The sequence below is a fragment of the Vicugna pacos genome, chromosome 20 (assembly GCF_048564905.1).
Source record: "Vicugna pacos chromosome 20, VicPac4, whole genome shotgun sequence".
NCBI lineage: Eukaryota > Metazoa > Chordata > Mammalia > Artiodactyla > Camelidae > Vicugna > Vicugna pacos.
The window spans coordinates 22,323,838-22,347,500 of record NC_133006.1 but is presented as its reverse complement, the minus strand read 5'-3'; the positions used below and the strand labels follow the sequence as shown (position 1 = coordinate 22,347,500).

Genomic DNA, 23,663 nt, shown 5'->3' with positions numbered 1-23,663 from the left:
TTCCTATAAATTGTTCAGGACCCATCATTATCCAAATAGAAAAAACTGAGTTAGATCCCTATCATACATCATACACAAAAATAAATTCTAGGCATATTTAGGTAAATTCCAAAAGTACTTAAAAGTAAAAAGCAAAATTCTACAATATTAAGACTACAAACATACTCCAAAACATAGTATAATGTTTTTCTGACTCAGGTAATCAGAGATTTCTTAAGACAATAAAAATAGAGATTAATAAATTCAATCATATTACACTTAGAAATTTCTGTTCACCTAAAGATAACATAAAAAAAGCAAAAAGATAAAACACATACGGAAATGTATCTGCAATCTATATAATCAACAAAAAGGTTATGTAGATAAATATAAAATATATTAAGAACTCTTACAAATCAAAAAGAAAAACATAACAACCCAATTTTTAAAAGGTCAAATACTATAACAGATGTTTTACAGAAAAGAAAAATGTGTATGGCTACTTAACATTTGAAATGACGCTCAATTATATTAGTAATCAGGAAAGTGCAAATTAAGATCCCAATGGGATACCTATCAGAATGACAAAGATAGTCTGATATGCCATGTGGTGGAGAAAATATGACTCAATGAGATAAGGAATAAATTGGTTCAACCACTTGGGAAAACAATTTGACACTGTCTCATAAAGTAGAACACTGGCATATCCCATATGCAGCAAGCCTACTCCTACTTCCAAGAGAGCTTTGATAAAATTTACCTACCACCTTTGTGTGCTCAAAGACAGAATTCTTCATAAAATAATGCTCATGGTAGCAAGAAACTGGAAATAATACAAATGACCACTTACAGGAGAACATGTTATATTCACATTACGTGACAGTATACAGTAGTGAAAAAGAATGAGCTACAACCATACGCAACGACATGACACTAGAAAAATTATGCATGAAATAATCCTGTGATTCTGTTTTTATGACACTCAAAAACCAAACTAATTGTTGTTTCAGCATACCTATACCTGTATTTTTAAAAGCAAGGGCATAAGAAACACAAGATTTAGGCCCATAGGTGCCCTCTGTGAAAGAGGCAGGGAGATGGGGTGAAGAGGAATTCATACATCAATGTTGGTTGTTGCCAAAGTGTGTGGTGGGTTCATGGATGTCTACATCACTAAAAAAATTACAAAGGAAAATAAAAATAGCCCAATAATGACAGCATGTTGTGACCCAAGTTATAGTAATGCCAATTCTGTTTATCTGAGTCCACTAACTGCCACTCCCTACACACACACACACACACACACACACACACACACACAAACTAAAAACACACACAGGACTGTCCCTTTCCTTGTCCCCACACCTCTACCTGTGTCCGAGCATTGAGCAGCTGCTGGAAACTTTCAACCTCTTTGCTGTCATCTGCTGCCCGTTCCTAAGGGAGGACAAAGGGAAATCTCAAGTTTGGGGAGAAGCTGCCCTTCACATTAGAACATACCCTTCCTTCCACATTTATTGTGGGAGCCAGACACTGTGCCAGACTCCAAGAATAAGACACTGAATGAGGTCAACATAATCCTCGTTCTCGTGGAGTTCACAGAGCAGTGGGGGGACCCTGAATTCTCTGGGTAGGGAGACAGGGAGAAGGGGTCTGTTACCATCAGCACACCCAGCATCATGTCATAGTTGTTGATCAGAAACACAAGCTGCTCCTTCCTCGAGGAGAACTCAGCTGCCACTCGGAGGACAAAATTCTCCACTTCCACCTGAAAAAGCCGAAAGGGGGAGATGACTCAGGGGACAAGGGTGTGTGGCCCTTCCCTGCAATCCAGCCCACCTGGGAAACCTCTCCCACCCTCCTCTCACCTGGAGTTGGCCCAGCAGCTGCATCGTCCGTTCGTTGGGAATCGTCTGGTTGATGCTGACAAGAGCAGAGGAGAACTCTGCATATCGGCGTGTGATCTGGGAGAAAGAAGATGGGAAGAAAAATCACACCAACCCCCGGCCCAACCAACACAACCCCCCAAATCCGTTGAAGCTGGCCAACTAACCTCTGTGGGACTCCGGCCTCCAACCCCTCCTACCAACAGTGCCCAACCCCCGAGTCTGACCACACTCCTCGACTGCCCCTCACTCAGGGTGGGACCCTGGAAATTTCCAGCCAGGCCCATAACTCAACTGTGAAGCTGGGCAACCCCCACAGTGAAGCTCAGAGCCCTGCCTTTCAATAACCCTTCTGTTACCCTTGCCCTCCCTCACATAGTGAGGCCGAGTATCCAGCCCCCCAAGGCGCTGAGGGTCAGTGCTTCGGACGCTCTGGACATTCATCTCCAGGATCAGTTCAAACCGTGGCCACAGCAAGGCAAGCACCTGTTCCCAGTACCTGTGGGCTTAATCAGAATCAGAGATCAGCCGGCAAGGAATATGGGGGGATGGTGGGCAGGGCTAGGGGTCAGGTGTGCATATGGGAACCCTGATCAAAGGTTAACGGCTGGTGGAGGTAGGAGTGAGTGTGAACAGTAAGTCTGAAAGCAGCACGGTCAATGGTGTCAGGTCAGGAGGAGCCCAAAGGTCAGGGCAGGCTTGTATGAGACCAAGAGTTCAAGGCCAGTGGGGCATCAAGGACCAGAATTCAGTGACCTGTCTAGAGCGGGAACATCCCTCTTGGCTGCAATGTTGCGGAATCGGAGGACAATGTGGATACAGAGAAAAACAGCAATGGCGTCGTAACAGTCAGCCAGATAGGACTCCAGGTGTTTCTGTGATTTAGGAACAGGCAGAGGATGGGAAGAGAGCATTTGTTACTTTGTCCTTCCCAGTGGCCACAGACAAATGTACACGCTCCTCTAGGGATGCAGCCCTGAAGTGGGTGGAGATCTGAGAGGGAAATGCTCCCTCCTTCCCTGTCCACTGCCTTGCTCACCAGATCTATGATCACAAGCCCATCATAGCAGAATTCAGGACTGAGCACCAAGGGGCCCCTGAGTTTTCAGGTGCTATAGCCTAGGTGTGGATCAGCAGGAGGGGTAACTTCAGAGACCCCAAGCTTTGATGGACAGTCACACAGTATCAGGCATACACATTTTGGAACGAGGGGATCCTGGTTTCAGTACCACCAGAGCTATGACCTCATTGCGGTGCTGACGAGGACTGGGGACAGAGAAGCCTAAGAGCACAGGGCCTAGGGAGCTTACCAGGGTCATGTTGAGTGTACGGCCCATGACAGAATGGAAGAGGTCGTGTGCAGCTGGGCCGGACACAACAAAGAATTCACAGATGAAAAGATATTCACGGCAGGAGTTGTCCAGGAGGGCGTAGTGCTGGCTGCGGAAGAGGGCCTCAAAAGGATACTAGGAAGAGAGACAGAAGGGATGGACCCCAATACTGACTCCCCTGGATGTGGCTAGAAAATCAGCAAACCTGGGTATTGAGAGCTCAAGAGACCCTCCGCATCTAAGCCATGTCCAGGCTGCGAAAGAGCATCCTCAATGGATACAGAAGACATCGGGGGAGAACGGACAAAAGAGCCCAACCACATCTGCAGCTGCTGCTCCTGCATCCACTCACACCTGCCTCGTGACACGTCATTCCCCTTGCCAGCCTCCCCCCCCTGCACACCCTAAGTCAAGGGTCCCAACCCTCTTCTCATCACAGGACACTGGGGTGACTGGAGAAGGGGATTCACACAGGGGCCTGCAGGGCTTGGCTCTGAGGTCTGGCCTCAGAGTCCCTCTCCTGACTGAAGCTTGTTCCTCCCCCTACCCGCTGTTCTCCCCGCTGGGCGGTGTGGGGCACGAGGATGGGTGCCTCCAGTTCAGTGGGGGAGATGACAGAGCCACGGGTCCCCAGGGTGAAGATGGTGTTCCTGCTGCGGAGGGATGGTTTTGAGAAGAATCGTGAAGGCTCCAAGTCAAGGAAAACAGTAAGATTACAACCGTAATGGAAGATCAAAGACTCAGGACCTCCAGGGACCCCTGGCAGCCAAACACAGCCTAGGTGCCCCTCTTTCCCAGTACCAGGACCCCATTTTACCTACATCTGTAGAACCCTCTACACCCCCTGACATCACATGCAAAACGATGTGTCAAAATCATCTGTGCATTTTTCTGGGGAGGGTGGCCACAGCCTTTAATCATTCTCAGAGGTTTTGTTCTCACAGAAAAAGGTAAGCAGCAAAGCCTTGGAGGCTGGAGCCAGGAGCCCCCTCACTCCCCAGGCCTGGCATGAGGGCTCCTCAGCTCCAGGATATCTTTCTTTGCTGTATCTTCCACGCCCATTAGATCGTCCTTCTCAGCGACTTCCTCATACTAGTGAAAAGAGAACTGGTAACCATAGCTTCCCAAAGCTCAACAAAAAAAAATTTCTCTTTATAGTGTCCCCCGTTGCCCAGTGGCTGCCCCTCTGCCCAGCCCAGGTGCCCAGGAATACTTCTCCCTCTGTGGCCTCACCTGCACCTTCATGAGCCGTCCCAGGTAAGAGCGGTAGTAAGACAGGTAGATCTTGCTCAGCGTCTCCACGTATTCGTCCCTTATCTCCTTCGCTGTTGCTCGTTCATTGCCCAGCAGGAACTGATAGAAGAACCTGCAGGGGTCGGGACCAGTCAGTCTCCCTGCCTGCCCAAGACACCAGACAGCACGCTGGGTTGCTCAAAAGCTCAGAGGCCATCCCAAGCCCTTCCTTCTGGTGGTGACCTGTACTTCAGCAGGGCCGTCTGGGGGATCTGATAGTTGGTCATGGGTTTTCTGAAGGAATAAATCTTCTGAAGGATGAACTCCCGGATCTTCGTCACTGCCTAGGCATGGGGGACCAAACACAGGGCATGAAGCTGCAACCTTCTCAGTTTGGGAAGAATTAGGGAAGTAACAAATCTTCAATATAGGGGGAAGAGTAGAGAATATCTCTTCAATATTTCTTAAGGTGGGGAGGGTATAGCTCAGTGGCAGAGCACATGCTTAGCATGCACGAGGTTCTAGGTTCAATCCCCAGTATCTCCATTAAAGAAAACAATGACTTTCAGGGAAACCCAGAGATGTGAGAATGAGCTCTGCCAGGGAAATCCAGGGGTGTACATCTCAGGGAGGCTGGTTCTTGTGGTCTCAGGAGTATCCACCCCCACCCCCGACCTTGACCCGGAGCCGGTCAAGAACGCCTCTGACGTCTGCACAGGCCGCCGTCCCTCTAGCTTCCTGCTCTCGGACTGCAGCTGCCTTGGCATCCAGTTCCTGCAGCTGCTCCAGGAACCTGGGCTCTGTCACTGGTGCCTCCAGAATTGCCCTGGGTAGCAGGGAGGGATGGGATGGGTTAGGAGAGGAACCCAGATATCCCTAGACTTTAAAACATACCCCTTACATCCAGCCCGTCTCTCCTCCATTCTTACACTGTATCATGTAGTTGGAACATACAGAAAAAGTTTTCTGTTCCTGGACAAATACACATCCCTACTGCCCACGTAAGCCTTGGACCCCCTCACTACATGCCTGACCCTGGATGATCCCTCATCTTTGATGCCTAAAGCACAGGTCAAGGTTATAAAGGTTGTCAATCCACTGATCGGTTTTTGGAAGGCACTTGATGATTGGGAGCCAGGAGGCCCATGGGGTAAGCAGCGTAGGTCACTCCAGCCCATCTACTTACTATAGACATTATGACCCTTCAGATTGGTGACTCACGTGACAAGAGCAGAGGGCACCACTAGGCCATCGACAAGCTCCCCCAGTTTCCCCCGGACAGCCTGGCGGTTTCGAAGCCGAATATTCATGGCGCCTGACTGTTCCTGCAGTGTCCTGATCTCAGAGCTGATGGAGCTGAGATCACTCTGAAAAGCTCCCAACATCTGCTCCATGCGCTGGGGGGAAGGCAGAAGTGTTGCTGAATTGCCATTGGGGTGGTAGGGGATGAGTGGGCCACGCAAGTTTCTTGGTAGTCTCCAGTATCTATCAGTCTATGAGGGCAGCAGGTCATAAGGGAAGATGTACCCCAAAGGTCACTAGCAAATAACATTAGTTATGACAGCAAGAACAAAAAAGCCGCTTAGGTCACCCTGAAAGTGGCTCTAACTGTCCCCACCTAAGGCTAATGACCTAAAGAATGGTACTAGCGACCATGATCTGGTTCAGGGTTATTGGGGTCACAAGTCATGGTTACTAACCTCAAGGACAGCATCGCAGGCTGTGATCTGGTTGTGCAGAGAAGCTATGTTCTCACTCTCTTGGATATCTGACCCACAAAAGTCAAGGAGTGTCATCATGAAAACAGAGATCCTCAGATTTGCAGGCCCTTTCCAATTTCTCCCCGAGCTGACAGAAACCTCAGAAAGAAGACGGAAGCCCCAGCATGACATCAGCACCACACCCCATAAAATCTCCATCTTAATAACACCACCCTTTTCCTCTGCTAGAGGATACAATCCCGAATGGATTTCTGCTCAATCTGTTGTAGCTCCAGTTCAACCTGCTTTGAATAGTGCCGGAGATCCACGCCCTGGGAGAACATAAACATTACAGGTCAGCAGGAGAGAGTCAGCGAAGGAACACCAGGACAGAATCAACAAAGGACTAGAAAGTAAGACAGGGTGACATTTTAAGAGCAAGAGACTGTTTTCTTTTCTTTGAGGAGAGGGTAGGTGGAGGGGCAGATTAGTATAGTGGAAAGCCTCACCGTTTTAAGAGCTTCCTTTACTAACTCATCCTCCAGATTTGCCTGAATGTGAACTGGAAACAGAAGTTTATCGTAAGGGTTCAGCTGGCTCCACAGCTCCCTCTCCCAACATTAAACATCTACACACCAATCCCTGCTTTATCACTTCTGGCCCCTATGCCTCTCAGATTATAAGTATTGCATCCACCCAGTGCCAACACTTACCATCCACTTCATCCAGGATGAATTCATCAGAGGTGATGTCCAACTCTCCAAGTTGCAATGGCTCCTGAAGACCCGGACCACCCCCCTGGAGAGGGGCAGGTTATAGGAAAGAAAGGGGGAGAACAAAATATAATGGGATAAACCCCAATGCTTTAAGTGGGGGAGAGGGACTTTTACTAGGGTCATAGGTAGGTACTGAGTCAAAAAAATCCCATAAGTCTCATATGGTACCCAGTCTACTAGTTGGGGCTGATGTGTAGGGAATATGACAAGGAGACAAGCAACCCACCAAGGGGCGAAGTGACCAAATGAGGAAAATTAGGAGATGCAGAGAACAGAGCTGAAATTGCAGTTGAATTCAGGATCCCCAGACTCCTGCTACCTTAAGTGTTCTATCACAATTCCTCTGGGGAGCCCTAGCCTTTCCAGAAATGTCAGCTAACAGTGTTTACCTGCATGTCAGGTGCCAACTTACATATACTAAGTCATTTACTCCTAGCCGACACCCTATATAGTAGGTCTCATTTTCTTCACTTCATAGGTATGGAAAGTACTGGCACAAAAAAGCTAGTTAATGTGCCCAAAGACACACAAAGTTTAAGTGGCAGAGCTGGAATTAGAACCCCGGCAGTTTGACTCCAGAAGCCATGTTCTTAACCTTTACACTACATTGCTTCTCTTCTGCCCAAACATCCGGAGGTTAACTGAAATTGTGTCCCCAGAACCTGAGTCTCGGCCATTCTGGTCCCCGCTCGGGCTCCAGTCCATCCCAGGGAGGGGTATGAAGAGCCAGACCAGGTAGCATCAACGGTAGAAGCCGAGCTCCTAACCTTGTGCCTACACGCAACCCAGGCCCTTCTGACGTGAGGAGGCCTGAAAAGCCTCTGGAGGAAAAATATCCCTGCGCTCTCACCAGCGGGCCCTCTTCCTCCTCCATATCTGAGGCCCCGGTCCGCAGCACCAGCTCCCGGGCAGCTGCGGCCATGGTCGCAGCAGCGGCCATTCCGCGCAGCCTCACTTCCGGCAGCTGTCAGGCGACTCCGTTCCGCGGATTGGAACTCGAAGTCCTGGAATGTCTTGCAAAGCGCGAAATCGTTCCCAGATATTTGAGTTAAATTGTTTGACTCCAGCCTTCCCCTTTCAGATGTAACCGCTTCACCCAAGTGTAAATGGGAATTGGAAGTCTTAAGCACGATCTCAACCCGGAACCTTCGTTGCTCTCACACCCAAGAACTTTACGAACTTTAAAGGGAGACCGCACCGGAAGTTGTTGTGCCCAAAGCGGACTCTCAGAAGTCTCGTGCAGTTTCCGGAAGCTCCTCGCAGAGACCGCTCCGCCTCTTCCGCCTGCTAGCTATAAAAGGCTGTTACGTAACTTCCGTTCTCTCTTCCACTGGAGGCCTACACACCGCCGCTGGGGCCGCCGCCATGGTAAGATTGGAATCTGTGCGGGTATCCGGCGACATCGGAACTGGGGCAGGGAAGGTCTGCTGTCAGGGAGCCGAGAACGTCCTATTCTAGGGGCACGCAACTTTGTGTGGATTCTTGGATCGCGCCCCTGGAAAAGGACGACTAAGACATGCAGTTCTGGGGAGTGGTGTCAGAGGAAGAGTTACTCCCCGGGCGCTGGAAAGCGGCGAAAGGCTTGGGCATGTGTGGGGACCTTCGGCCTCCGCCACTCAATGTACTTTTGGGAGCAAGTAGGAGACTTGCTCCCTCCCAAAGGTTGCGTTTTTCCCAAGCCTGAACACTTCATGTTCCTGCGGTTTGCAGGATTGAGGAGTTCGCTGTGTGGTGAAAACCTGAAGGAGGTCGTTGCTCCCTGTGTGACCACCTTAACGCTCTTGTTTGAGGTTACGGGTTGACAGTAGTTGACGGTGTCTGGTTTCTCCCCCAATCTCTCAGTCTCTAGTAATTCCTGAAAAGTTCCAGCACATTTTGCGAGTACTCAACACCAACATCGATGGGCGGCGGAAAATTGCTTTTGCCATCACTGCAATTAAGGTAAAGTAGCGTAAGGACTACAGAATATAAATGAAACTTGGGTCGAAGTGTTAAAAGCCAAAGAGTAGTCTCGGAGCAAGCCAAGATGTTACACCCAGGGGATGGAGAATGGGTTCCGTTGTCTACCTGAATACACTAATGCTTTCTATAAACCATCAGTCAGCTTGTGAGGTTCATTCTAGATTAGGTTTCTGCCCCTTTCCCCCAGTGCATCATAAAAGTAACCCTTCCTGCAAAATTGGTATGTCTGGGAAATAGGATAATTGTACATATTGAGGAGTGAGTAGACAATGCCAAGAGATTCCAAGTATGAAGAAACCTATAGTTGGGGAGCGGGAGTAGGGTGGTGTCACTGTATCATGACAGGACATATACTCACATGCCAGAGGTGTAAGTCATTGCCCCTTTACAGTTGAAACAGGAGCCAGTACTTGGATAGTTTTTGTAAATTAAATTCAGTGAATGCAAGCTTAGGTAGCCCCCTTAACCAAGCTAATGACCACCTGGCTTTCCAGGTAGAGGCATTATCTTTTATTTAATATTTTCTTACCCCATTTTATCGTGCTTCACAGATAATGTGTTTTTGTGTGTGTGGCAACCCTATCTTGAGCAAGTCTGTTGGCGTTTTTCAGCAGCATTTGCTCACTTGGTGTGTCTCACATTTTGGTCATTCTCGCGGTATTTCAGACATTATCACTGTTACGGTGATTGTGAGCAGTGATCTTTGGTGTTCCTATTGCAAAAGGATTAAAACTTGCTGAAGGCTCAGGTGATGGTGAGCACTTCGTAGTAATAAAGTGTCTTAATTAAGGTATATATTTTTAGACATAATGCTGTTGCTCAGTAAATAGTTTACATGCACTGAGAAATCAAAAAATTTGTATAGTTTGCTTTATTGCTTATCGCTGGGAAAGGTTATTGTAGAGATAGTTGGGCACTAGGATTTTTGATAATTGTATGAAGAGTCAGCAAAGGCTGGCTCTTCTGGTGAAAGAACTGAAGCTTGGGGGTGGTCCTTTGTTAAGGATCTGGAATAGGGAGTGATGCGGTACTTGGAAATTGGAAGAAAGATGTAGCCGGGGGGAAGGGAAAATAGAATAAGGAGGGATTCCTCAAAAAACGTAGTTAAAGGAGTGGTGTAAAGCAAGGTTAATTGGCCAGGGAAAGGTGGGGTATTGAAGTTGACACAAGCAGAAAAGGATATTTATTGAGAAGTAATCTACATCTGCAAGATTATTCTATGCCGTGATCCTTTGATTTGCTTCCATTTGTAGACTTTTTTTATTATAACTATTCCTTCAGGCTGGCTATTCTGCCCTTCCTCTAAATGAGGATGATAACTGCCATTTGTGGATTATTTGGAAACACGGGAGGGGTTGGAGTTCACAATGACCGGGAGGTACCCATTGGCCTTCTTTATAAGGAGCTCTTGTCCTGCCAAAATGCCAGTGCCCCCACGAGTAAGTGCTCTAAATGCTTTCGGAAAGTAATGCTAACTTGGTATCAACTCTTCTACATGGGCCAGGCCGTTGGATTACAAAGATGAGAAAGTGATGGTTTCCTGTAGTATACTCTTCTGGATGGAGAGAGTAAACATGGTCTGCTTGGGGACAGTAAAGGGGATTTGGTGGACTAAGAGCGTTGGCAAGCCAGTACTTAAGTAGGGCTTTCAAAAATCTTTGCTTGATAGTAACTTTTTAAAAACTTGTTTATGGAAAGTTGTTTCATCTATACCCTTCCCTATCCACCTGTATTTTGAGGTAAATCTTCAGATGTAATATTTCTTCTGTAAATACTTAAATTTGAGAGAGACTTAGCCCCTAATCTCTTATGGATCAGTCTCCTGGTAATTTGACTTCTGGGTCACTTTCTTACAGAGAAGAAATAACATCTATTTTAGTTTCCTGGGACTCTTGTAACAGACTTGATGGCTTAAAACGACAGAAACTTAATCCCTTGGTCCTGCATGCCAGACATCTAAAATTAAGGTGTTAGCAGGACCATTCTCCCTCTGAAGGCTCTAGGAATCCTACCTTGCCTCTCCTATCATCTCGTTGACAACAGTCCTTGGTTTGTTTATCTTATAGCTGCATCACTCTTGTCCTGCCTCTTATCACATAGCCTTCTCTCATCTCTGTCCAATCCTTTTGTAAGAATCCTTTTGTAAGGCCCACCCTAATCCAGTATGATCTCATTTTAACTAACTATATTTGCAAAGATCCTGTTTCCAAATAAAGTCACATGTTGAGGTTCCAGGTGGTTGTAAATTTGGTGGAATGCTATTCAACCCAGCACCCCATCCTTCACTATCCAGATCTATTTGGCTTGTGAGTTCAAGTGGCAGGGAGTACCAGTGTAGGTGATATGATGCCACTGGTTTAAGCATTGGTTTATTTTGATCAAAGGGATGCAGTGACCAGCCCAAAAGATCATACATGGCCTGTGGCCCTTTGACTTAGACACTGAGCAACTGACAGTCCTAACCTTTGATCAACCCTATTAATTCAGAACACCCTAGTCTTACAGCTCTGGTGCTACATCAACTTTGAAAGGCATCAGCTTCATCCACGATGCAGAAATCAGGAGGTGCCACTCTTGGTGTTGCTGCGTTGTCTAACAGCATTTATTGACAGCTGCATATGCTGGATGGTATATATATAGTGTTTTCAAGGGATGTCTGCCCTAAGTTGTCTGTTCTTGGTCCAGCCCTGCTCCTGAACAAAATTCTTTTTCGTTTAATTTTTAGCTTTGTATCAGGGAAAGTTTAAGGCACTAGGTTATTTTAGGCCCTACCTTTGTGTGTTTTTGAATAGTGGGTCTAGAGAGGAAACAAAAAATAAGACTCCTCCAATTCCGAAACCTCTCCTCAGGGTGTGGGGCGAAGATATGCTCATGTGGTGTTGAGGAAAGCAGACATCGACCTTACCAAGAGGGCAGGAGAGCTCACTGAGGATGAGGTAAGGACAAGGAAGGGGGGCTGTGAGTTGTGCCCACCTTGGAGGGGGGAACCATCTGGACCTGACCCTTGTCCTGCCTGCCAGGTGGAACGTGTGATCACCATTATGCAGAATCCACGCCAGTACAAGATCCCAGACTGGTTCTTAAACAGGCAGAAGGACGTAAAGGATGGGAAGTACAGCCAGGTGTGTACTGAGATGGAGATTAGAGAAAAGTAAGGCAAGGTGTCCATTTAGAATTGGTCATAGGCCAGAGGATGAAACAAGCATTCCTCACTGTCTCTGAAACCAGGTCCTGGCCAACGGTCTGGACAACAAGCTCCGTGAAGACCTGGAGCGGCTGAAGAAGATTCGCGCCCACAGGGGGCTGCGCCACTTTTGGGGGTGAGTGGGGGTGGGCCTCATCTCTTCCTGCCCCTGGACTCCCAGAGAATTCTCATGCTCCCTCTGCTCCTACATCTTTGTTTTGTGTGGTGAATGACCTGTGACCCCTCTGTTTTCTCACCTGCAGACTTCGTGTCCGAGGCCAGCACACCAAGACCACAGGCCGCCGAGGCCGCACTGTGGGTGTGTCCAAGAAGAAATAAATTTGTGGGCGTTGTCTGTTAATAAATAGTTTATACAGTTATGGCTTCCTTCTTTGTGGTCCTTGCCATTTTTCTGGGACACTGATAAGGGAATGTGCTGTAATGCTGGGCCCTGTTGGTCCTTTTTCCCTCTTAGCTGATTGCCCCCTCAGGTACCCAATGTCCTTGGTCTTGATTAAAGCTTACTATTGCTAGTCCCCACCCTACCGGAAGCAACCCTTTATCTAGTGTGTCGCTCAAAGGTGGGAGGGAGGAATAAGCAACACTCAGCCTTGAGGGGGAGCCCTGACCAGTATGAAGACGAGGTTCCTTGGGTTTGGCGTGTGGAATGTTGTGCCTTGTGTAGTAGCTGAGCCTAGCCAATTGCTTGGATGAGAATTTGCAGATCTTTACCACCCCAGGTTTTACAAGGTAGGGGCCCAGAATCGGAAAGTTGGGGGGTATGCTGATTACGACGACCCAGAAAAACTGGGCCCCGGGACGTCAGGGAGGTGGGATGCGCGGTCGCGGGGGAGGCCGCTGCCGGTCCGGCTGCACAGCGTTTGTCGGCTAAGACACGGGTCCAATTTCATTCCTGCCTGGTCCGGGGAACGGTCACGCTTCCACCCCACCCACTCCCGCCTGTAGTCTGTGCGTCGCGCGGTTGCGAAGCTTCCGGCGGGGTTGCGCAGCGCCAAGCCCGCCCGGCGAAAGGGGCGGGACTTGGGCGGGGAAGGCGGCTGGTGAAGCGGAGCGGCCAGCCATGGAGCCGGGCTCTGGAGCCGCGCCGACAAGGTAACCTCTCCAAAGCTGCCCCCATGGTTCCCGCCGCGCCGCCTCCCGCGTCAGCACCTTCCGGCGCTGATACTAGCCTCGCGATTCGCCCGCCCCATCCCAGGCGTGGCCCTTTAAGGACCCAGGTTTCCGAGAGCTGGGCTCCCTGGCCATTAACTGCCCTCCATCTTTCCCTCCAGATCCCTTCTGACCGTGCCACACCATGCCCCTCAGTCTCTTCCGGCGCCTTCTCCTCGTCGCCCTGCTGTTGGTGATTGTCTGGACCCTATTTGGGCCCTCGGGCATCGGGGAAGAGCTGCTGAGCCTCTCGCTAGCCTCCCTGGTCCCTGCCCCTGTCTCGCCTGGGCCGCCCCTGGCCCTGCCCCGCCTCTTGATCCCCAACGAGAAGCTGTGTAGTGGTCCCGTTGCCCCTCCCTTCCTGCTAATCCTAGTGTGCACGGCCCCAGAGAACCTGAACCAGAGAAATGCCATTAGGGCCTCATGGGGCGGCCTACGCGAGGCCCAGGGGCTCAGGGTGCAGACTCTCTTTCTACTGGGGGAACCAAGCTGGCGCCATCCCACCGGGGACTCCCACGGGAACGACCTGGCACGGGAGTCAGCGGCCCAGGGGGACATCATGCAGGCGGCCTTCCAGGATTCCTACCGCAACCTCACCCTCAAGACCCTCAGTGGGCTCAACTGGGCGGACAAACACTGCCCCATGGCGCGCTACGTCCTCAAAACTGACGATGACGTGTATGTCAACGTCCCGGAACTAGTATCAGAGCTGGTCCGGCGAGGGGGCCATTGGGAGCAACAGAAGAGGGGCATGGAGCCCCAGAAAAAGGCTAAGGTTAGAGATGAAAAGTGGGAAGGAGGCCCCACCTTGGGGAGCCATTCAGTGCCTCTTTTGTATTTGGGCCGTGTGCACTGGCGGGTGCACCCCTCTCGGACACCAGGGGGCAAGCACCAGATATCAGAGGAGCAGTGGCCTCCCACCTGGGGCCCCTTTCCCCCCTATGCCTCAGGCACAGGTTATGTGCTATCAGCTTCCGCCGTGCAGCTCATCCTGAAGGTGGCCAGCCGGGCACCCCCTCTGCCTCTGGAGGATGTCTTTGTGGGAGTAAGTGCCCGACGAGGAGGCCTCACCCCAACCCACTCTGTCAAGCTGGCTGGTGCGACCCACTACCCTCTGGACCGGTGCTGCTATGGGAAATTCCTGCTGACATCCCACGGGTTGGATCCCATGGAGATGCAGAAAGCCTGGAAGCTGGTGGATGGCTCTAATGGTGAAAGAACTGAACCCCACTGCTCCTGGCTCCAAGGAGCACTAGGCATCCTGCGGTGTCGGGTAATAGCCTGGCTTTACAGCTGAGAGTGCTTGGGGGCTCACGAGAGGGACGAGGAGTGGAGGGTCCAGCTAGCACCCCCACGACCTCTCTCCCATGCCCAAGGCAGGGGCCCTAGCTGGCTGCCCGGATCAGCTTCCCCACACCAGACACTCAGTCTGTCACTGAAGACTGAGGGATACAGGAGAAACCTAGAAGCCTGACCTGCCAGCCCCAAAGATGGTCGTCAGGAAGAGCAGCACATGCTGGGTTGTTCTCTCCAGCCGTGGCAGGAGGGGCATAAGCCCCTCAATAAAGTTGTCTCTCTTCCTCTTCGAGTACAGTGTGGTCCTCACCAGAAGCCCCAGAACACAAACCTGGGCAACCTGAAGGCTACCGGACCCTGCTGGATGGGAAGAACATATCCAGGGTTGTGGGAGAGGGAGGACAGCCTTTCCAAGGAGGAAGGCCCTATAGGGCAAGGCTAAGGCCACAGCAACCCCAAGAGACAGGGAAGGGTAGGAACAAGACACCATGACCGACCCCTGGTATCCGAGAGCAGCCCTGTGCTAGACCTGGGAGAGGACAAGTCCACAGGATGATCCCAACACATTATCCAAACACTCACCTTCCTCTTTAATACCAACCCACCCCAGAGCCAGCTGTCCACTCCTAGATGGGGAAGGGGCACACTACTCCCTCCTCATTCCAGGGAACAGGAGCATTCCCCACAGGAGGTCCTGGGGAGAGAATGTTGTTCCCAGGTCACCCCGGAGCCTGGCTCAGCGCACAAATCTGTCCAGAGCAGATGGCCGGGCCCCTGTGGGCTTGGCTGCCTTCTCTTGCTTCTGCGGCTGCTCCTCAAGGCTCTGCCGGACTCTGTCCTGGGATGGGGAGAGAGGGATGCGGTGAGAAGTGGCGGGCTGGCCAAGCCAAAGGCACAAGCAAGAGGACAGAGCCCATGGGCGCCTGGCCCACCCCAAGTGCTCAGTTACCCTGTGTTCTTCATCCATGACTTTCCTCTTCCTCTTCACCAGACTTGCTGTCGAACTGCGGCCCTTCCGCTTTGGCTTTGGCTGGAATGGAGCCTTGGCCTCGGGATCATAGCCCTATGGGAAGGGGTAAGAGGGAAACCTGGAACAGCCTCAGAGGCAGGGGTGGTGGCACCTGCCTGCAGTGCTGCACTTCTGGGGACAAGGTGGGGATAGGAGGTGGGGGTCAGGTGCCTGCTCCATACCAGCCTCTCGATCCGTTCCTTCTTTTTCTGCTCCAAAGAGATGACATCAACTTCTGCCAGGGCTCGTGGATCCAGACAAATGAGCTCTGCAGGTACCTGGATGTGTCACAGAGGGACAGGAAAGGGTAAGGAGCCACAAGAGGGTGACACCAAAGGATGGAAACCAAGGAGGCTGCTGAATCCCACTCTTCCCAAGACCCCCGGCCCCAAACTACACGCAGGCACCTCACCTTCTCCAGCAGCGCCTTCACCTCCCACTCCTGGCGCTGCTTCTGACTCCTGTATGGGTTATTCTCCAGGCCATCAAAGTTGGGCTCAGCAGCCCCTGGAAGGAGGAAGGAGCATGGGGCCATCAACAGGGGCCCAGCCTGACCAATCCCCTTGATCCTGGCTGATCCAAGACCCATCCCAACTTCCCTCCAGTTCATTCACTATGAGCCCCATCCCTGCCTACTCACCAGGAATCAGCATGCTGGTGATGCCCCCACTGTGCCCCACCCCTAGCACATCTTCAAAGGGGCAGAACTGAAGGCTGTGCACGTGGCCTGAGAGCCGGTGAGTGAGGTAGGGCTGCTCCAGGAGGGGGGGGCTGGCCTTGCCCTGCCCTGCCCACACGTTGACCACGTCACCCATTCCTGCAGCCAGCAGTCCCCGCTGGGAGAAGGCCAGGTGCCCTGCTCCCTGGGGCAGAGTCCTAGCACTCAGAGGCTGGAACGTCCCTCGCAAGTCAAAGATCTTTAGCTGGTGGTCCACACCAGAGGTGGCCATGTGCCTGGGGGGAAGAGGAGGTTAATCTGTAGTATGAGCTTACTGGGCAGGCCTGTGACCAAGTCCAGGCATGAAGTCCAGCTGGGGAGAAAAAGACCAATAATAATAGTAATCACTACCATCACACCACCCTCCACAGGCCTCCTCTCAGTTAAGCATCACGTGACCGTATTATTTATTTCCCTTTTACAGTGAGGAAACAAACTCAGAAAAGGGAAATCAGAGTAAGCAGTAGAGCTGGAATTCAAGTTAGACTGGGTTCTTCAGTGTCTGTGCTCTCACCTACTCAAGACGTGTGAATTGAAGGGAAAAGGCATACGACAATCTATCTAAGTGATGTTCCACTGCGCAGACAGCCCAGCGGCTCAGCAGAGGGAAGGACGGATTGAGGAGGTCGGGGAGGGCTTTGTGGGAAAATTGGGATTTGAGCCTTTCTAGGCAATTCTCAAGAAAGCACAAGAAACAGAGATATACAGCAGGTATTGGAAGCAGGGATTTGTTTTCAGGATGGTGGGAAATAGGGACAGGAGGACCAGGAGTGTACAAATTGTAAGGGCTCTTGAAAGTCAGAGAGGGACCCAGAGTGCCCGACATTGGTCTCCAGCAATGACAAGTCACAAGGTGAAGACATGCAGACCGGAGAAAGCCTCCTTAGGAAGCAAGGCAGTAATGCACTGGAGGGCCCCACCCCGCCCCCTTCCCCTGGAAGGAGGAGGGGCAAGGTTGGTGACCAAACCCTCTCAAGGAATCATGACCCACATAAGTCGTTTACTTTCAGAGACTGGAGTTTCTGTCGATGTTCAAGTTGCTCCTCAGAGAAGGAGGCTGAAGGGGGACCAGCCAGGCGAGGGGCTGTGTGTTTGCCAGACACCAAGGACTCTCTTTAGCTGTGGCTGTGAACACAGGAGGAAGGAACTAAAGGGTTCCTCTGAGCAGAGTTGGCCTTTGATGGGGCTGAATAGAGGCCCAGTTGGGAGAAACAGTAGGCCCGATCCGAACACGCATACAAGTCAGACAGAACAGCTGTGGAAATGCACATACTCGCCCAGGAAGAGTGGAAATTCAAAGCAGACCTCCCAGCCCTACCCTTCTCGTCACCAGCCAGACCTCAAGAGAACGACCATCTGATCATCTTTAATGATGATGGTCACAGAGCGTGGCGCCACCCACTCACTAGGCACCACGGTAAGCTCTGGATGCCATGCCCGTCTTTAATGTCAACTACAGCTTGGAGCTAAGCCCAGGGCTTGGCGAACTATGGCCCATGAGTCAAGTAAGTCCAGCCCACACCTGTTTCTGTACAGCCCATAAGCTGAGAATGGTTTTTACATTTTTAAGTGGTTGGGGAAAAAAAGCAAGAGAAAACATTTTTAAGGCATGTGAACGTTATTTCAAATTCAAATTTCAGTGTTCACAAATAAAGTTTTATTGGCACACAGCCACTCTCATTTGGTTACTTATTCCGAGGCTGCTTTTGTGCTACGAGAGCACAGGAGAATGGTCAAGACGGTATCTCTTCACACTGCTGCCCAGGACACTATCATCTCAGTGACAAGGCCACCACCTGATAGCATTTTGAGCACCACCGAGCTCATTGTCTATCTATGTGGAAAAATGTTTGCAAAGATGAAAAAAAAAAAAAAACCTCTCCACAGATCGGCATTGATAGATACACATCTGCAATCAAGTTTGACGATTCAGAACTCAATTAAGCAAATGTTATTCTCCAAAACAGAAATCCAGTTCTTCCCACTAGTTGACCTGTGTTACAGATATATTGTGGTTCAATTGTTTTTATACGTAATTGCTTAAAAATTTGCAATACTTTTTCTCTCATGTTACGTAAGTACCAATGTGAAACACTCGGTTATGCCTCTTTATCAAAAAAGCCTAAAATGCTTACTATCAGGCTCTTTACAGGAAAAGTTTTCTGACCCTCGAGCTGGATACTCATACCCGCGCTCTCAGGGGAAGCAGCGTGTGTGGTACACCGACGTTACATAATGGGCCACCGACATGGCTGGTCAGTGGTAACACCAGGATTTAAACCAGGCAGTTTGGCTGCAGAGTGTGTGCTCCTAAAGGCACAACACCTTCTAGTCCCTTTTGCCCAGCTGTGACACACTCCCCTCAACAGCACCTCATGCCCAAACAAGTGACTTACATGCCTGTAGAATCTACTGCCACAGCCCGGACCCCACCCCGGTGACAGAGAATCTTTGCCAGTGGCTCCTTCATGGCTGGGCTCCATAAAGACACAGTCCCTGGACATCAGAGAAGAGCTGAGGTTACTAACAGGGCACTGAGGTGATTCAACCTGGGAAAGATGGGGACTCAAAGCCAAGAGGTAACAAGAGAGGGAGGTAGAGGGGCAACTTTAAGCGACTCATGAAATACATGTTTAGAAGAGAAAAGCAGAATGGGTGGTCAGAATTGACCTCAGCCAAGGACCCACCGTTGCTGTGTCCAAGATGGATGACAGCATTGTAAGGGTTCTGAGTCATGACATCGAGCCGTCCTGCCCGAGCATTCAGAGCGGCCACAATCTTTCCCACGGACACGTCCAAGTATGTGAGAAACCCTGTCTCTGACTATGAGAGAGAGAGAGAAAGAGACAGACTGACTGCCTTCTAGTTTCCCTCTACTGGGGTCCCAGGGGAGGATCAGTCTTCTCAGGGTCTGCCACCCAGTCCCTGTGCTCCACAGCCACTCACAGCTGTGGCCAAGAGGAAGTGGAAAGGCAGGAACTCAAGACGTGTGACTCGGTCACAGCGGCGGATGCAGTGGAGCTCAATGCCCTGGTTGTCGTAAATGTGAAGCCAGCGGTTCTGAGCAACAGCAAGCAGTGCTTCTGAATGCAGAAACCTGGGAGGAGAGAGGAGTGATTCAACATGAAAGGGAGTCACAGGCTATCATTCAATCAGGGATGGGCTATCTCACCCCACTGAGGCCACTGACCGGATGTCCCGCACTGCCTCCATGACGTTGATCTCACACATGAGCTTCTTTGTCACCCAGTCAAGGGCAGCCACGTGACCCCGGCGCCCTCCAAAAGCCAGGTGTCTGTTGGAGGTAGGGACAGGCAGGGTGTCAATGCAGGGGAGCACTGACCCCTGACTCAGAGGTCTGCCCCACGCCAGCTCCTCTTCTCCAGTGAGAGATACTGCTCCACACACTCACCTTCACATGGAAGCAGATCACAGGACCCTCCCCACATCAACATCCAAACATACACTGGTATGGCTGAGATGGGCACGGCTGAAGTGGTTAAGGAGACATGACCACATCCTAGTTCAAGTCATTGGAATTCAACCTTACCTCCCAGTTCGAGAGTAATTCAGCCTGTAGGGTCCAAACTGCCTCAAGTTCAAGTCAAAGTGCTGAAAAGGGAATAGTTAAAAAAAAAAAAAAGGCTCCCTTCAGTAATTTTCTCTTCCACTCCCCACCTCCATCTTGCTCTGCACCACCCATCAACCAATGAGCCCTTTTCCATCCTCAGGCTCACTTTGGCTGCACTTGCGATGTCCACGGCCTCCACGATGTCAGCCTGACGTATCCTTGCCGTGTCCTCCCCATCCTCCCCTTCCAGAAACCTGCAAGCGAGCGTTACAGTTGCATTAAAGCTTCCTAACGTGAAATGGGTGTACAAAAACAAAATGGAGAAACGAGAGCCCCATAAAGCAGGGGACGGAGAGACCCACATTAGGGTCCACTTACCCAGGTTCCTCAGCAAGCAGCAGCTCAGAACGAGCAGCTCTCACACTTACTTCCTCTTCCTCAGCTTCAGCTGCCTCCAGTCGGCTTCGGGTTTTGGATTTAGAACGTGGCAGCTATCACACGTTAGGGCAGGAGCGGAAGAACCAAGGGATATGAGGAGGGTCACAAGAGAGCCACCGGGCCCCGCCCCCATCCAATTCACTCAGACATTCCCTGCTTGCAACAAGTCTCACCTTTTTGGATTTGTCAACGCGACGGAACTTCTGAACCACCTCCCCAGGGACGGGGGCGGGGCCTGCAAATGGGTCCTGTGCCTAGGGCAGAGCAGGCAATTAGCAGACCAACTAGAGTTGACCCCAACCCTCGTACCCTCAAGGCGGAAGGCGAGTTGTCTCGCTACCCTGTCAGGTTCCAGGCTCACCCCAGACAAGCTCCGCTGAGGCCCCCGTTCTCGGGGTTTCTTCGGGGCCTGAGGCTTTTTGGAGATCCGAGACTTCTTTCGGATGTGAATGTTCTTTGGCTTCTGGGGGCGGAGCTCTCGATTCCTCTTCAGTTTACGAGGGGGCCCTGGAGAGGCTCCGGCAGCAGTTGGAGAAGTCTCTTCCTCCCAGTATCGCCGCGGTTTCTACGGGCAGATCAGGAGCCCTGATGTTCCGCGGCCCCTTGTCCCGCCCCTCCAACCCCGCAGCTAAAAACTTCCCTTCCACCCCAAGGAGGCCTCTACCTTCTTCTTGGCCTGAAGTTTGTCCTTCTTAGGCTGGACATCCCTGCCCAGCTTGGGGGCTGTCTCCATCTAGCCCACCCGAAAGACGACGCACGTGCAAATTCTTCTCAGCTGTCCCACAGTTGGCTTGAAAACTCCCGGAAGTCCTCCGGTTGTCATCCAATTGGTGCAGCCCTAGGTCTGAAGCCTTCTAGGCGCCATCTTGAATGAGGGCGCTCTCTCCACTGAGGGGCGGGGCCGACCCGCCCTGCCGTGAGGCAACTTATGCCTGAGTAAGAAAAGAGAGTCAGTCCGGAGCCAGGACCCACGTAACCATGAAGTTTCTTATCCCAGCTTCGTTTCCTCATCTTGCCTAAAGCCTTCCAAGTTTAGCCTTTTTAGCAGAACGCCACTCATTAGGTATGTTAGAACTACAGTTCCCGGCATGTGCCGGAAGGCAGCTTCCGGCGCCGTTTTTTCCCAGCATTCGTTGTTTACTTCCGGGTTCACCAATACTGAAGGGAGAACGTGAGTAGGCCAGGGGTTCCGTTGAGGGGTTTTGGGGGTCTCGGTTTGCCTGCCACCCGCTGGAGACGGGGTGGAGTTGATATCCCGGACGAAGAGAAACTGCTGTGCTCCGAGAGACTGCCTCTCAAGAGGGCTGTCATTCCCGCAGGCCAGAAAGAGAGCCCCGATACCTTCCAGTGTGAGACCCAGTGCCCCTCTCCGATTCCCTGCAGGCTTTCGTCCCCGCCATGGCTGAGCTGATCCAGAAGAAGTTACAGGGAGAAGTGGAGAAATATCAACAGCTACAGAAAGGTAAGGGAGGAGGATCGGTGTGGCCTCGCCCCCATTCCCTCACTTACAACCCAAAGCCATGCCAAGATAATGTGTTCCGCCCCGCCCCCACCCCACCTCTGGGCCCCTGTGTGCGGCCCTTTATATGCTTTACCCAACCACTGACCCGTCGTCCCCATCCTTGTCTACTTCTTCAGATACATTTTCTTGTGGGGGACTTTGGGGGTTGGGTGGCACATTTGATGTCTTGATTTATCAAGTCTTTCCTTCCACCCGCCAGACTTGAGTAAATCCATGTCAGGGAGGCAGAAGCTAGAGGCACAACTAACAGAAAATAATATCGTGAAAGAGGTGAGAGACTGGGGTTTGTGGGGCGAGAAGGACTTTTACAGACAATGATTCTGATCATGTATGTCTCACCCCTCCATCAGGAACTGGCCCTGCTGGATGGGTCCAACGTGGTCTTTAAACTTCTGGGTCCCGTGCTGGTCAAACAGGAGCTTGGGGAGGCTCGGGCTACAGTGGGGAAAAGGCTAGACTACATCACAGCTGAAATGTGAGTCTTTGTCCCAGCACCCTGTGATGTTCCTGACACGTTGGAATAGAGGTGTTGAGGAACCACTGCAGAAACCACTGTAGAGTATCTCTCCAGAGTATCCCCATTATTCAGTTCCTCTAACCCCTTCCCTTTAACCCCTCTTCTCCGTCCCCTAAATGTCAGGTTTTCCACCAGTCTCCTTCTTGCCTTAAGCATCCTCAATAGTAAGTCTCACTAATTTCTCATTTGCTTTTTGCCTCTCGTCTCTCCTTAGTAAGCGGTATGAATCCCAGCTCCGGGACTTAGAGCGCCAGTCAGAACAACAGAGGGAGACCCTTGCTCAGCTGCAGCAGGAGTTCCAGCGGGCCCAGGCAGCAAAGGCAGGGGCTCCTGGGAAGGCCTGACCCCGTGGTGGGGGGAAGGGGAGGGGCGGGAATGAGGCAGCTCTAGGGTCTATACTGTAGCTAATAAAATGTGAAAATACCTGGCCATTTTCTGACCAGCCACCTCTGTCATAATTGTCTCCACCCATTCCCTGGTCCCTTCCGCCTTATATATTTACCATCTATGTTAACTCACTCAAGTCCAAATTCTTTTTCTTTCTTTTTTTCTTTTTTAATGGAGGTACTGGGGATTGAACCCAGGACATCTGCTGGCTAAGCATGCACTCTACCACTGAGCTATACCTACCACCCCTTCTCAGGTCCAGATTTTTGCACTGGTATCTCTCTGTGGCAAAGTAATCTTTCTTGAGACTGAAGTCTGAAAAGTCTCAAACCTAATTCTTGCCTGTATATACAATCCTTAACTCTCCTTTGTCTTGGCTGGCATCCTCCTTTAGGAAACAAGAGAAGGACATTTACAATGCAACAATTTTGGGGAAAGTGAGTTTAATTGACTAACATACAGTTCTCTGACCTGTGACCCCAGAATGAAACATGGTGACCCTCCTTGCTATGATATGTCATCCTCAAAATAGCCTTAGCATCTTAGTTCTTTTTAACCTCTTTCTTCATAAAATTTGTTTAAATGTAGCTTAAACTGATTTAAAATCCCAACACACAACGCTCTGTGATATTGTAAGTCCTCAAGGTTTGTACACTGTCCACAAAATTGTTCTTGGATTTCTGTCCAAAAATTGTTTCCTACAAATTCCAAGCCAAGGGTGTTCTTCGTACTGATCATTTTAATTGGGTAGCTAGTACTTGACATAGGTCTGTGACAACTTAGGAAAATTTAAGAGCAAATAAAGAGACCAGAGATAGAGAGGTTACTGGGGAGGAATAAACCATCCTGAAGGAACCGTTTCCACCAACTCCTTGCTTTCAGCTCTTCATGGATAAAAAAACATTCGGTCCCTCTTGTTCCATGGTGTCTACCTTCAGCCAGCTCCCCACCCCCACTACCAGCAGCTAGTTCATACACACTGCA

At 50.6% G+C, this 23,663-nt stretch overlaps 5 protein-coding genes and 1 long non-coding RNA gene across 8 annotated transcripts in view; 4 read left to right on the top strand and 2 right to left on the bottom strand.

The window, feature by feature from the left end:
* The window catches only part of VPS52 (VPS52 subunit of GARP complex), a 13,843-nt gene extending 5,808 nt beyond the window's left edge, over positions 1 to 8,035 (bottom strand). Inside the window, exons 1-17 of the mRNA XM_006202131.4 lie at positions 7,756 to 8,035; positions 6,843 to 6,927; positions 6,639 to 6,691; positions 6,386 to 6,461; positions 6,130 to 6,197; positions 5,651 to 5,826; positions 5,105 to 5,255; positions 4,673 to 4,773; positions 4,430 to 4,562; positions 4,231 to 4,288; positions 3,744 to 3,877; positions 3,176 to 3,331; positions 2,622 to 2,740; positions 2,241 to 2,364; positions 1,848 to 1,943; positions 1,640 to 1,747; positions 1,351 to 1,416 (exon numbers count right to left, since the gene is read on the bottom strand). Coding sequence (XP_006202193.2) covers positions 1,351 to 1,416; positions 1,640 to 1,747; positions 1,848 to 1,943; positions 2,241 to 2,364; positions 2,622 to 2,740; positions 3,176 to 3,331; positions 3,744 to 3,877; positions 4,231 to 4,288; positions 4,430 to 4,562; positions 4,673 to 4,773; positions 5,105 to 5,255; positions 5,651 to 5,826; positions 6,130 to 6,197; positions 6,386 to 6,461; positions 6,639 to 6,691; positions 6,843 to 6,927; positions 7,756 to 7,845 — 1,794 coding nt within the window. The 5' untranslated portion in view covers positions 7,846 to 8,035. The remainder of the gene's footprint in view (positions 1 to 1,350; positions 1,417 to 1,639; positions 1,748 to 1,847; positions 1,944 to 2,240; positions 2,365 to 2,621; positions 2,741 to 3,175; positions 3,332 to 3,743; positions 3,878 to 4,230; positions 4,289 to 4,429; positions 4,563 to 4,672; positions 4,774 to 5,104; positions 5,256 to 5,650; positions 5,827 to 6,129; positions 6,198 to 6,385; positions 6,462 to 6,638; positions 6,692 to 6,842; positions 6,928 to 7,755) is intronic.
* Positions 8,036 to 8,156: 121 nt separating this feature from the next.
* RPS18 (ribosomal protein S18) lies at positions 8,157 to 12,431 on the top strand. The gene is made up of 6 exons (XM_006202130.3): positions 8,157 to 8,273; positions 8,748 to 8,846; positions 11,717 to 11,803; positions 11,888 to 11,989; positions 12,096 to 12,187; positions 12,315 to 12,431. Exons 1-6 carry the CDS (start codon positions 8,271 to 8,273, stop codon positions 12,388 to 12,390), a joined length of 459 nt encoding a protein of 152 aa, XP_006202192.1. The 5' UTR covers positions 8,157 to 8,270; the 3' UTR covers positions 12,391 to 12,431.
* A 653-nt stretch (positions 12,432 to 13,084) lies between these two features.
* On the top strand, positions 13,085 to 14,809 carry B3GALT4 (beta-1,3-galactosyltransferase 4). Its single transcript, XM_006202129.4, has 2 exons — positions 13,085 to 13,164; positions 13,344 to 14,809. Exon 2 carries the CDS (start codon positions 13,367 to 13,369, stop codon positions 14,516 to 14,518), a length of 1,152 nt encoding a protein of 383 aa, XP_006202191.1. The 5' UTR covers positions 13,085 to 13,164; positions 13,344 to 13,366; the 3' UTR covers positions 14,519 to 14,809.
* A 274-nt stretch (positions 14,810 to 15,083) lies between these two features.
* On the bottom strand, positions 15,084 to 21,197 carry WDR46 (WD repeat domain 46). Its single transcript, XM_006202127.4, has 15 exons — positions 20,918 to 21,197; positions 20,615 to 20,818; positions 20,427 to 20,507; positions 20,194 to 20,306; positions 19,982 to 20,069; positions 19,795 to 19,856; positions 19,435 to 19,539; positions 19,191 to 19,341; positions 18,932 to 19,067; positions 18,641 to 18,740; positions 16,167 to 16,480; positions 15,939 to 16,033; positions 15,709 to 15,804; positions 15,467 to 15,580; positions 15,084 to 15,355 (listed from the first exon to the last, which is right to left on the bottom strand). The coding sequence occupies exons 1-15, from the start codon at positions 20,984 to 20,986 to the stop codon at positions 15,254 to 15,256; spliced, it is 1,830 nt and encodes a 609-aa protein (XP_006202189.1). The 5' UTR covers positions 20,987 to 21,197; the 3' UTR covers positions 15,084 to 15,253.
* Positions 15,746 to 17,914, top strand: LOC140687728 (uncharacterized). Its single transcript, XR_012062237.1, has 2 exons — positions 15,746 to 15,833; positions 17,255 to 17,914. It is a non-coding gene; the product is annotated as an uncharacterized lncRNA (long non-coding RNA).
* On the top strand, positions 21,177 to 22,721 carry PFDN6 (prefoldin subunit 6). Of its 3 annotated transcripts, none has more exons than XM_015237548.3 (5): positions 21,177 to 21,424; positions 21,637 to 21,715; positions 21,975 to 22,045; positions 22,126 to 22,250; positions 22,507 to 22,721. In XM_015237548.3, exons 2-5 carry the CDS (start codon positions 21,652 to 21,654, stop codon positions 22,634 to 22,636), a joined length of 390 nt encoding a protein of 129 aa, XP_015093034.1. In that variant the 5' UTR covers positions 21,177 to 21,424; positions 21,637 to 21,651; the 3' UTR covers positions 22,637 to 22,721. The 3 variants fall into 3 exon arrangements, with proteins under 3 accessions (XP_015093034.1, XP_006202188.1, XP_031544256.1); XM_006202126.4 differs by having other exon boundaries at positions 21,573 to 21,715; XM_031688396.2 differs by lacking the exon at positions 21,177 to 21,424 and having other exon boundaries at positions 21,431 to 21,715.
* Positions 22,722 to 23,663: the final 942 nt, after the last annotated feature.